The sequence below is a fragment of the Phacochoerus africanus genome, chromosome 8 (genome assembly GCF_016906955.1).
Source record: "Phacochoerus africanus isolate WHEZ1 chromosome 8, ROS_Pafr_v1, whole genome shotgun sequence".
In the NCBI taxonomy this organism is placed as follows: Eukaryota; Metazoa; Chordata; class Mammalia; order Artiodactyla; family Suidae; genus Phacochoerus; species Phacochoerus africanus.
The window spans coordinates 145756748-145770140 of record NC_062551.1 but is presented as its reverse complement, the minus strand read 5'-3'; the positions used below and the strand labels follow the sequence as shown (position 1 = coordinate 145770140).

Genomic DNA, 13393 nt, shown 5'->3' with positions numbered 1-13393 from the left:
TACCGTGTATTATTACCAGATTAATATTTATTATCCACCCAGCTCCTCTTCCTGTTTCTCAAGGTCAAATGCAACACTTACCAGACCGGCAGAAGGAAGGAAGTCTTCCGTTGTTGCTCTTATTGAAATGAAAGAGGGAAAGAAGGGAAGAACAGAGGGGAGGTTCTCCCTGCTCCTTTTTCCTTCTGGAAATTCTTGACAACTAGAGCCACCCCATGACCATACATAGTCCCATTAGTGGCTCTTATCCTCTTGAGATTTGCTTCTGGGGTGCTAAGCATTGTCCCTTCTCGGAGCCTCTTTTTGTAAGAAAAGCAACAGGACCAGCTTTGTGGGCCTGTGAGTCCGGATGCTGCACAGGGCCCCCTCACTCAGAAGGGCGCCATAGTCAAGTTTTGAAACTCGTAATGATTTTATCTTTGATCTTGTGTTTTGTACGTCTGATGGGAAAATGGAGCATATACTCCTGTGGCTTGGAGCCTTGGCTCAAGCACTCTCCCATCTCCTGTCACCTGCCTTCCTCCCCTGGTCATGTCCTCAGCCACCCATCTCCCTGATCCTTAGCACCCCAGGGCTCATCCAGCATCCTTCTCCCTACACCTGCCTGTGACCCCTGCTGCCATCCACTCCCATCAGGGCCTGGGTGCAGGTGCAGAGAGGGTCTGAGTTGGGCGTGTGTGCCTGGCAACGTCTCAGGTAGGGCATGGATGTTACGTGGTAGACAGAGGCCGTGTCTTGGTGGAGGTGCACTTCCTGTCCACCCCTGACCCAGGTATCTAGCACATCCCAGTGCAGCGATGGCACCACCCTTTGTCACCTCTCTGCTGTGGGTTGGACCATTGGTAGCCTATGAAGGGAAATGTCTGACTTTTCCAGAGCCTGCCCTGGGTGTGGGGCCAGGGGACAGCACATCATTTTCGAAACTGGCAGGTAGGGGCACCGCAGCTGCTGGTAAGTTGTGCATGTGCCCTCAATCTTAGGAGGCAGGGCCTCTGGGGTCCTATGAGGGTCCGCACTTTCCTCCTGGCATCCCTCTGCATGTCCTTCATTAATTGTGGCAAATGTGCCATTATAAGGTGTTAACAACAGGGAGACCTAGATGTGGGGGAGATGGGAACTCTCTCTGTTATCGCTGCAACTTTTCAGTAAATCTAGAGCTATTTTAAAATAGCAGGTTTATTTTTAAAATACAAAAAAAAATTGTCTTGGGGAAATAACAATTAAAAAATAAATTAAAAAATAAATAAATAAATTCATCCCCGCCAAAAAATTTTAAAAAAATAAAAAATACAATACCATGATGACAGTTCGAGAGAAGAAAGGATAAAGCTTTCTATTTTACTACCTTTCAGAGCACTTTTTTCTGCTTTTTGAACAAGGGACCCTGCATTTTATTTTGCACTTGGCCCCTGCAAATTAGGTGGCTGATCCTGACTATTAAACCCCTTGTCGAATATGCAGTTCTTCTATCTCCCTTCGTATTCCTTCCCCTGCAACACATACCACGTTTGGGGGTTACTTTGATTACCACTAAAATTATACTCCTGTGTGTACTAAAAACTAGCAGCCATGCAAGATACTTTTATCTCATGTTCATCTCTTTATAATTTTATGAGATAACTTCCTATCCTTTTTTGAATAGGAAATCAAGGTTCAGGATATCACACAGTAAGTGGTAGAAGACAAAGTCAAAAAAGCATGAGTCTTACTGCAAAGCTGATGCACTTTCCACAGTACTACAGATACTACAGAGGTACTATCAGCCTCTAGATACTCGTTTGCTTTTTTTTTTTTTTTTTTTTTTTTTTCCCGCCCTGCGGCATATGGAGTTCCTGGGCCAGGGATCAGATCCAAGCGGTGCCGCAGTTTTAACCTAAGCCACAGCTAGGGCAACACGGGTTCCTTAACCCACTGTGCCAGGTGGGGGATTACACCTACGTTCTGGTGTTCCCAAGATGCTGCCAATCCCCTTGCATCATAGCGGGAACTCCTAGATACTCTGCAGGCTGCGTGGGAAAGCACTTTCTCTGCGTATTTACTGAATATCTGCTAGATACCAAGCACAGGATCTGGTGCTAGAGCTACAGCGTTCTGCTGCAGAGGCTAGTCCTGAGCTACACTGGTCCTTTCCTTTGACTGTACCCATAAGTAGCTGGGGTTAGATGGCCTCATCTTTAGCCCCCTCTACCTCTGTGCCTCCTGCCTTAGTTACTGTGATAAGAAGGCGCTTAAGTGAGACCAGAAAGTCTTGACCATGGATTAAGAATTGAAGACAGACCAAATCCTCATTCACTTCAACATTAGCTTTTCATCTAAAAATTATTAGGGCTGTCCAGACTAAGGGCAGTGGAGTAAGTTCCTGCCACATCCCATTGGCCAGTTGGTGACATCTCACTGATAAGTCCCACCTCTAGGAGCATGCGTGTGCTCCTTCTCTGTAATAGACAAGGAAGGAGCTGGGGGGATGGCACTGAATTGTTGGATCCTTGAAGGGTTCTCCTCCTTCTTCAGTGCTTCCCTGCTATCATTACTGTATTTCCTTTGTGAGGGGAAATCAGATCCCCTTTTTCCTCTTCCTGAAGGAGAATTGTGATATATGGTCCAAAAGTCATTTTGCATATTGGTCAGTTCACAATGCTCTGAGCAAGCGGCTTATTCCCTACTATCCTGGTGAATGGCTGGTCTTAAGTACTGAGAACCTCAGGTGGGTGGCGATGTGGAAGACACCAAGGGAGCGAAGCCTGAGTATTTGGGAACTAGAGGGACTTTTTCTTCTATGGGAGGCCAGCGGGGGGAGAATGGCAGGGTTGTGTCACTTCTGGAAAAGCTTCCTTGGGAGAAGTGCTCTTCCGGAAGGAAATAGAGGCGAGGGGCTGTTTCAGACACACTCAAGAGTCAGCGAGGCAATTCTTTGTGTTGAAGCAGCAGGGCAAAACCAAGCAAGAAAGAAGGTATGTGCAAGTCTGGCTTGAAATGAGTTTTACTACAGACATCTCAACTCTTGTCTGTGTATTTGAGAGAAGTGTGAAAAAAAAAAATGGAGGAAGTCACCTCCAGTGGTTTTGTGGTTGTTTAAGTATTACATACAGGATATTGAATTTTTTTTTTTTTTGGTATTTTCTAGGGCCACACCTGCTGCATATGGAGGTTCCCAGGCCAGGGGTTGAATCGGAGTTGTAGCCTCCGGCCTACACCACAGCCACAGCAACACTGGGATCTGAGCCACGTCCGCGACCTACACCACAGCTCATGGCAATGTCAGATCCTTAACCCACTGAGCAAGGCCAGGGATCGAACCCTCAACCTCATGGTTCCTAGTCAGATTCATTAACCACTGTGCCAGGATATTGAATTTTAATCCCATTTATCTGGAAGGGCAGGCACTGTGGGGGATAAACAAAACAGCTGTTCTCTGAAATGTGCCTCTGGATCAAGTGGGTCCAGTCATTTGGAATCTCTCTTCTGTTTATTCCCTTTTGTATTTCAAGTCTGAGTGCCACACACACAAAATTATTCAAAAAATAATTTAAAAAACCACGTGGTCTCCCTAGGTTTTCTGTAGGAACATATGAAAACTGTATTCTAGACGTGACAGGAATGTTTGTAGTCTTCCCTTTATTTTATATATATATATATATATATATATATATATATATATATATATATACACATACATTTTTAGGGCTGCACCTGCAGCATATGGAAGTTCCCAGGCCAGGGGTCCAATCAGAGCTGCAGCTGCCAGCCTACACCACAGCCACAGCAACGCCAGATCCACGCTGTATCTGTGACCTACGCCACAGCTCAAGGCTGACTATGCCAGATCCTTAACCCACTGAGTGAGGCCAGGAATCAAACCTGCATCCTCATGGATACAAGTCGGGTTCGTTTCTGCTGAGCCGCAGTGGGAACTCCCCGTTTATAATCAAATTTTGTGTGAGGAGTTCCCTTGGGGTGCAGCAGGTTAAGGACCTGGCACTGTCACTGCAGTGACTTGGGTCACTGCTGTGGTGCAGGTTCGATCCCTGGCCTTGGAACTGCCATAAGCTAGGAGTGTGGCCCCCCTCCCCCCAAATTATTTAAATAAATAAATTAAAATAAATTTTTGAGTGAAATTTTTAATTTTATTAATGTCTACTTTGTGTTTGCATTCCAGAAAACTCCGGAGGGTGAATGCATATTGTTCCCTCAAAATCAGTCAGATATGGAGAAGAGTCTGACCAATTTTTGAAACTGTCTGTAGCATCTTTAGCTGGCATCTATAAGCTAATTTCAGTGTTTATTAACGTAATGTTTTTAAATAAATAACCTTAATATTAGCTTAGGCTCACACTTTGGTGTATGGAATGACATATGGTGAACCCTTAAAAAGAACTTCATTATCCTGCAAAAATATGATCTTAAAAGCAGTATTTTTTTAATGGACCACTGATAAATTTGACAGAAAGTCCAGATTCCTACAGTGACGAATCCGAGCCTTTAATCAAAAAATCTGCAGTGTTCACATCTGGCTCCACCTGAAAGTCCGGTTCAGAATTTCCCTGTGATCCTGGCAGTTGCAGGAGAGAAGTTTTAGCTTTGTTTAGTATAACAAGAACTGCCTGACTCCCAGGCCAATACATGGGTGCACGTAAACCTTCAGACCGTTTTCTCTGAGGCTGAAGTCTTATCAAGGAGACTTGATTTTGCCTGTACTTAAAAGGGAGACTTGCCTCTCTCACGGGTGGCATGGGGGGTGGGGGGTTTTGTCAGAGTTTGCTGAATTAAAAGTTATTCCAACATTTACACATTCCCCGGAATGAATGACTTGCCAGGCCTTCCAACTTAACTGTCAGCTCTCCCCCGCCCCCCCCCCCCCCCGCCCCTCCGATTTTCGGTTGTGTGTTTCATTTAGAAGAAAAGCCAAAGGCGAGAACGCTTTCCTCATTTCTCCCCTAGACTGCAAACACTCCGAAATGACATCACGCACCCTAAAGAGCCCCGGGATGACTAAGGCAGAGAGAGCCTGAGAAAACTGACTGCTTCTGCCTTGAGTTTTAGGACTCATGTATGCAGATGAGCTTTTAAGAGCCGGTTCCCCGCCTTCTTCCTCAGAGGAAGTTTCTTGGTAGATCACTGACACCTCATCCAGCCCTGGGGGCGGGGGGTGAAAACTTGGCACCAGCGTCTCGGCCGAGCACCACGGTGATTTGCTCTCCTGGTGGAGAGAGCTGGAAGGAAGGAGTCGGCGCGCAAATAATGAAGGAGCACGGGGCCACCTTCAGTAGCGGCGGCATCGGCGGCAGCGGTGACTCGGCTATGGACAGCCTGCAGCCGCTCCAGCCTAACTACATGTCTGTGTGTTTGTTTGCAGAAGAATCTTATCAAAAATTAGCAATGGAAACGCTGGAGGAACTGGACTGGTGCTTAGACCAGCTAGAGACCATCCAGACCTACCGCTCTGTCAGTGAGATGGCTTCCAACAAGGTAAGAGATGACCGTTTTATTCATTAGAGCGTGACCGCGAGGGGAGCTCCTGGCTCCCCTGGCCTCCGCCTGCAGCAGATGTGCTTGGGGACGCGGCTGTCTGAATAGCTTTGTTGAGCTGCCGCCGAGGATTCCGTTCCCAAGTGCCACACTTTGCTTGGGTCTTGATGCTACAGCGAAAGTTTAAAATCCTCAGTGAGCTTTAATTCCCAGAAACCAAACTTCTTTCTTATTGATGTCGTTCAGAATGTGTTTAAGGTGAGAGGCGTTTATAAAGTATAGGAATGACTATGCAAGTGAAAATGCTTTTTTCTTTTTTTTTTTGGAAACAATTATCCAGAAGATAAAATCTGAATGAAACCATAGGGTAGCATAATGTAGCATTGCAATCAGGTGTTATATGTGGGGGTTTTTTTGAGCAAGAAAATAATGTGACTTCTGTGTATCAATGGCGAGAATGATCTGCCTTGAAGTTTCATAAAATTCTGAAATCCTCCTCAGAAGGACATTCTGGGATTCTTAATAAACATGTCTTTTGTGATGCTAGCACGACCTAAGATTAAAAAGAGAATATATCTTGTCTCTGAAAAAAAAATTATTTTTTAAAAGTTTGCTGCTTCACAAAATGGAATCATTTGAAATGAAGGTTCACTCATACTGCGAAGAAATGGGTTTATTTAGGATTCCCAGACAAAACTTAGTGCTTTAATTATCTATCATTATATCATTTGTTTAATTAACGCCTGGATTTAGAGTGCTAATTTATGCAGTGAGAGCTGTTGCTTGTTTTTTGTTTGTATTTTTCTCTTAGAGAATGTTAATTATATATGCAATATACATATTAACACACATTCACCCTCTACTTTAATCAAAAGCCTTAACGCTGTACCCTCCTAAATACACCTTTCTGAATTCCCAGTCATCCTGGCCTGTGGTATTGTCTTATTATTGTCTTAAGGTTCTGGGTCTCAGAAGAAATTTTGCTCCACACCTGCCAAATGCCCTTTCCAGTCCTGAATGTGTGTCCCGCCTCCCTTTTTCCTGAGGTTAAACATATCACCTTCCTATCAAGGCTTGTTGGGTCCTACTCAAAGGATCTGAGCAGCAGAAGCAAGTTGGATGAGGGCGGGGAGCAGGGAATAGCGTAGAGAGTAAACTCTTCTCACTCTTGTTTATTGATCAATGAAAGGGCACAAAATTAAGTCTCTCTCTCAAATTTTAGTTCCGATTCAAGTTGAAAAAAAAAAGATTTGAGGTTTAACGAGTTACTGACTTCTCTCTGAAGTTCTCAATTAAAGCTAAATTCTGGGTTTTTCCAGGCTGTTGTAAATCTCAACCAACTACTTCCCCATAATGAGGGTTTCACTGCGTAACTTCTCCAGACCACACTGGCATCCATGTAGAAGGAGTTTCAGGCCAGCTCTGGCCTACTCCATTCTTTGCATTTTGTGATTATTGTCATGCATGTGAGATGTATTTAGGGATATAAATATATATATTAGCAGATTAACAGATTTCACCATATAGCTCCAGTATTTAGGGATATATATATATATATATATATATATATGCAGATTTCACCATGAAGGGCAGGCTGAACTTTCTTCTGGAGTCATGAAGATAAACTAGACAACTCCAGAGGGAGAAAAAGGTTACTCATCGAGAAACTGCAAATTGCCATTTGTTTTCATTCTGAGTGTTGAGGCATTGTAGATTCTAACTCGGTTTGTGTCTGGAGTGCTGAAATTACACCTTGTCTGTCTTGCAAACTTATTAAAAAATAATTTCATTTTCAGTGCAGTAGTTAATAAGGCTCTGAGACCAGGAACCGTGTAGGTCCTAGTGAGACTTCCAATCGCTTCAGCCTTCCGCTCCTCCTTTATGGTGTCATGGGCAGGAAGCAATGAAAGTTGAATAGAGCTAACCCTAAAGAAAGGGCTAAACCTTAATGCTGACACAGTTAGCTTAAGTAGAAGGCATGCAGCTTCGCCTCCTTCTAGAAAGGTTGTAGGGCAAAGCAATTATCCAGTGGATGAATAATGCCCAGCTGACAGCTAAAGTCAATTGCAGTATTTAGAAAGATCTCTCTCTCTCTTTTCACTTAGCTACCCCCACCCCCAAATTCTTGGTTATCCAGATGCTGACTTCAGGTGAAGCTTAATCCATGGCATATGTAATATCATGACCGTATTCTGGTGGCCACCAAAAAGAAATTGATCTCTACCAGTTTAGGGGGAAATTGAATGATCTGTGGTAAAACTAAAATTTCCCCTTCAAATAGTGGCAAAATTATTTGAGTGTTCCATCTGTGTTGCTGTTTAAAAATATCATCATAATCATCATTGTCATCACATCTGCATGACTCTGGCTTCTTATTGGTCATCTTTTGCTTACCCTCACTGAGCAAAGGAGTCATGGCAAATCTCTGACTACAGACTTGAAAGTCACGGTAAAGATGTTCTATATAGGAGTTCCCGTCGTGGCACAGTGGTTAATGAATCCGACTAGGAACCATGAGGTTGTGGGTTCGATCCCTGGCCTTGCTCAGTGGGTTAAGGACCTGGCGTTGACGTGAGCTGTGGTGTAGGTTGCAGATGCGGCTCAGATCCCATGTTGCTGTGGCTCTGGTGTAGGCCGGTGGCTACAGCTCCGATTGGACCCCTAGCCTGGGAACCTCCATATGCTGTGGGAGCGGCCCAAGAAATGGCAAAAAGACAAAAAAAAAGAAAAGATGTTCTATATATGGAATACGTGGAAAACATGGGTTTTGGAGTCAAAAAATCATTGCTCAAATCCTGTCTCTATGACTTACCAGTGTCTTGTCTATGGCCAACGTACTTACCTGCTCTAAGACTTACCTTCCTCATCCGTAAAACAGAGACAAAAGTGGTACCCATCTCACCAGGGTTGCTGTGACGACTGAGATCATGCTGCATCTAAAGCACCCAGAAAGGCCCCCAATATGTGGCCAGCAGCCCAAGTTCAGCTAGATGCGTGAGAGCCGTTTTCTCTAACAATCGATTGCCCCTTACTGTGTGGTTCAGTAAGTGATAAGTTAATAGTGTTTACTGCATCTTTACAAAAAACTGTCTCTGGTTCTGATCAGCTAAGTGACTCTGTTTTGTTTGCAATCTCTGAACTTACATAAAAGTGGTGATGGGAAAGCCAGGGTTTTGCTTAGGTGTTTGGAGATGGCATATGTACCAGTCTGCATGCATGGGGTGGAGCACTGACTGTGTCTGGTGGCAGAAAAGCAAGTGGTCTTTTATGTTCACTTCCTCTGGACAGGGGAGTGTGTTGGTTGGTTGGTTGGTGGCTTTCTCTTAACCCTTTTGAAGAAAACTGAGACTCACTGGCTGTCCTAAGTGAGCTTCAGAGCCCAGAGAGTTAGGTAAGGAATCGTTTCTGTAACTTACAAAAACATATCTTCCTCCTTGGCCCGAATTTCCCTCCTTCCTTAGTGCTGGCCACAGGACAAATGGAATTCCAGAATTAGAGAGAAAGATGCAGCCAGGTAGGTTAGTTATCGTAGATCATTTTCCTCCAAGAATGACAAGATGGCATACATTCAGCAGAAGTGTTACAAGGCAATGACGTTGTCTTTCAAGATGAAAAGAATGTCTTGTGAGCCTTCAGCCAGCAGCCCAAGTTCAGCTAGTTGCCTGAGAGCTGGTTGCTCTAACAGCAGATTGCCTTCTTAGATTTGTTCATTAATTTTGGTTGCAACTGTTATCGCCTCCTGAATTAGAAGAATTGTCTTACACTTCAGCGAAATGCATCAGAGCATGAGTTCCTCAGTGGCAAAACAGTCAGATGTTTTGAAAACAGGATGCTTTGGCTCCACATTATAAAAAGAGGAACGGAAAGAGAAACAGTATAGAAAGGAAGAAAGCAAATAGCCTCAGCAGGATCCCCAGCGCAACAATGGCATAAACACTGACCTATCTTCCTGACCTTCACTGTGGCTCAGTTCCTGACCTCGTGTCACCAAAGCCAACCGACGTCATCGGAGGAGGAGAGGAGGAATGGCGCAGCTGCTGTGAGGGTGACTAGAATTTCCTGTCTCCTTCCTGACAGACGCAGGCAGAAAAGTACAGAGTTGCAACAACAGTGGCTGAGGAAGGACCGACCCAGAACAATCTCAGTGAGGTGGACTGAAGTGGAGTTGTGACTGACGGGGGACTTGGACTGAAAAACAGAGTCTCTTGCCTAAAGTTTTTAGGTGAAAAACATCAAAAGGGTCATTCGTACCCAGCATGTTGGATGTTTTTCAAAAGATGAGCATATTGTGATACCCAGGAAGGAGCTAGGTTCAAGCAGCTCGTCCCTGACCTAACTTCCCCCCTGAAAACCCCCACGACCCTTTCCTTGCTCAACTAGCCTTGCCTTGAGGCTCTTTTACGTGCCGTGCAAAGGTCTGAACTTTATCGATGAACAAGGGATGTTCTGCTGTTGAAAAGAGCAACCCTGAATATCAGTGATTTCCCTACAGCATCTGCACCCAGTGCTTCAGTAAATATTTGCAAAGGAAGTTTGTGAGATGGGCATGGGAGATAGACGGACCTTCTTCTCTAAGGGCATCATGAGGTCAACTACAGAAACCATCACAGGGGAAATGAGGCCCCCTGGCTATGCAGGTTTATTTTTCCCATTCTTCAGGGAGACTGAGGTACCAAGCGTGAAGCCAGCTAATTGCCTGTGCCCTTGGGTGGGAGGGCTTGAAGTCATAGAATTCTCCCAGTCTGGAGCCACCTGGGGCCCAAGCTGCCTGGCACTGGAATGTGACCATGATAGGTTGATGCTCTTAAAGCTGGTGAGTCATTTTCTACCTAACCGTATAATCAGTAAGGAGGGGAAATGTTAGCTCCAGAAGAACTGAAAGGAAATAGATCTTACTGGTCAACAAATTCATCTTGGAACTCTGTTAGGAAGAGGACAAGCAGTTGGCCAGCCACAGAAAGGGATTAATTCCACTTTTGCCCCAAATTAAATGCTATGATGAGAGCAGTGCCCCCCTTAGGGCAAGAGGGATTCTTTTCCTGGACCCTGTGCTTATAGAGAGCCCTAGCCTAGTCTTCATTCAGCTGTTCTCTGCTCTAGCAGGTGAGGAGTTTGCTGGGTCAAGGGAGCCTGGACCCCCACATTGTCCACTCAGATGGCTTTGAACTCACTTCCGGGGCCCGTACAGGCATCTTTCCTGGATGTTCTGCAGGAGAGCAGAAATTTAGGCCTGAGAAGTAGCCAAGAGGCAATAATTTGGCTTGAGTGAGTTGACATGGGGAAGGACTAGTGCAAGGCATGGTCCAAAAGCTAGATCCCCCTGCACTACCCCATCCAAGGAGTTCAAGGTTTCTGAATTCAATCTGGCTGCCCAAGCTACTAGGAATAGTTGTTAAGGTTGGAGGGTTGGAAGTAGCTCAATCTGTGTCTTTACGTATTTAGGCTTATGAGATGCAGCCCTACAAATGTTAGAGGTGACCTTGGATTAGAAGGCAGAATAGAATAAAAATCAGTTCCAACGGCCAAGTGGGGGACTCATACACTGTTTTGATCTGAATTTCTCTCTTTACTGCTCAGATTTATATAGTACTGGAGACAGCAAAGTGAAAAGAGCCTGGGAAAAAGCCATGAGCTTTGAATCCTAGCGTTGCCTCTATTTAAGTGTATTATCTTTTTTTTTTTTTTTTTTTAATTTTATGGCCACACCCTAGGCATATGGACGTTCCCAGGCCAGGGCCTGAGTCCAAGCCACAGCTGTGACCTGTGCTGCAGCTGGGGCAATGCACCGGGCTGGGGATTGAACCTGAACCTCTGCAGTGACCCAAGCCACTATAGTTGGATTCTTAACCCACTGTGCCACAGCGGGAACTCCTTGGGTGTATTATTTTAAACAATTAAATCCTTTTGAACTTTTGCCTCTTAACTACAAGACAAAATTGTTAAAGACTATCTCCATGAAGACTATCTTCAGCTCCTGTATTCAGCCACAGAACCGTAATAGTAAACAGCCAATCTGCTTTTGCGGGTGTATGTTTTGTGCACAGACATTGTGCTAAGCTCCTAATCTACAGTCTGTCTTTAATACTCACAGCAACCCTTTGAAACAGGTGCTATCATTACCCTCATTTAACAGATGAGTAGAGTGAGGCTTAGAGAGTTGAAATTAATCACCTAAGGTAAAGATGAGAGCCAGAATTCATACTCAGGGCCATTTGACTCACTGTCAATGATCCAAGCGGGAGAGTTAAACATAGAAATATAGAGATATTTAATTCTATATATTCCTTGGAAGGGAATTTTATTGTAGTTTTAGGCGTTCTTATTCTTCTCACTTTGGCCATCACTGATGGGTAGGTCTGGTTCAAAATCCTTGTCTGCAATTAGCATATTCTGGGTCTCTAGACTGGCTCTGAATAACCTCTAGCTCAGTCTTCATGGCTGGGAAGCAGCATCTATTAACATAGAAGAGAGGGGGGAAGAATAACCCTCGTTATAGAAAATGGTTGTAAAGCAATCGTAACACTGTCAATAACACTATTAAACTCATCCTTGCATATTGTGGATCCGTTTGCTAAATGCAAGATCTGTTTGTTTCCCCCAGTTCTCTAATATGGCCTAAGATAAGACTGCAATGTTGTGTTTAAAGGACTTTAGCCTACCCCCAATTCCCTTTTTACCCATCCCTAAAACAAAAAGAAAATGGAGAGAGGATTTTTTTTTTTTAACTTTTATGATCATTAAAATAAGCTGGGCAATTTCATCAAGTACTATGTCCTTTCCAAGGCATGTGGTATGACTATAAAACAGAGGAGCAATATTTCCGTAGCAATAATTAATATAGGGAAATGTCCTAGACATGACATGGAGACTGTCTTCCTTGGATTTGTCTTCATACGGAGAAGACGTAGAAAATGAAGCTGTTTGTCCTTTACCCAGCGTTATTTCAGTCTCTCTTTCTGTGACAAAGTAGAGTTGTGTTATCGAGTGTTAAGTCAGTATTCCAAGTTCTAGTTTTATCAAAACAAGTCAAAGAGTTTGAAAGTTGTTTAGTGTTTTGGAATAAATTTGATTTGTAATCTGTTTTGCTTAATTTAAATATTTCTGCTTCGATGTTTATAGAACCATTTTCTTCACTGAGTTCTAATCCATTTAGCCTAATCGTTCTGCCTTACTGCCTTGAAAGTCCCCGAATGAGCAGATCTCTGAAAAAGCAAGCAGGAATGAAGTGAAGGCATATTACCTCCGATTGTTGCACCTCTGGTGATTAGATAGGAGATTGTATTCTCAAAATAGAACAAATAAGTCATTTTAGGGGGAGCCTTTCCCTCCACATTAAAAAAAAAAATCAGATAGTTATGTTTAGAGAGCAAATATAAATCCAGAACACAAATTTTGAAACATGGAACTAGACTGTTAACGGAATAAAGACTTGTTTTACATCTTTTTATACTCCTTTCCTATCTTTTTTGTTCTTTTAGAATATGTCCCAGGCTAGAAGGCTCCTCCAATCCATGCCATTGTTACCTATGAAAAGAAAGGCCCAGGGTGGAACTTGCTCTTGTCCTATTCTTCCAAAACAGTTTACTTCTAAGTAAAACCTCGCTCAGCAAGCGGAGTAAGTAGCTCAGCAATCTGGAAGCCAGGACTTACCGCGCCAGAAGATGGCAGGGCAAACTTGTGCCACAGTCAATCGACTTCACACTCGAGAAGGCACTGTGCCAGTTGTCCCTGTGCGTCCCTGTGCATCCCTTCCCTGTAGCATTTTTCAGAGCCCTGCCAGCCCCTCCCTGTCTTGCTCACTTGTACGTGATGTTTCTCTCAACTGGTGCCAAACTGTTTAGTCTCTTGGATATTTTACTGTAACTTCCTTTGTTTGATTTACTTTAAAGTAGCCAAGCGTTTCCACAAAAAAAGGACTGTTAAGTTA

The 13393-nt window shown here is 43.9% G+C and overlaps 1 protein-coding gene across 4 annotated transcripts in view; it reads left to right on the top strand.

Moving 5' to 3' along the window:
* Positions 1 to 13393, top strand: part of PDE4B (phosphodiesterase 4B) — a 382092-nt gene that overhangs the window by 332682 nt on the left and 36017 nt on the right. For 3 of the 4 annotated variants that reach the window (XM_047788750.1, XM_047788751.1, XM_047788752.1), the window contains one exon: positions 5354 to 5466. In XM_047788750.1, the coding sequence (XP_047644706.1) occupies positions 5354 to 5466 (113 nt within the window). Of the gene's footprint in view, positions 1 to 4927; positions 5108 to 5353; positions 5467 to 13393 lie in introns of those variants that run through there. The other variant, XM_047788753.1, reaches the window with a different exon arrangement.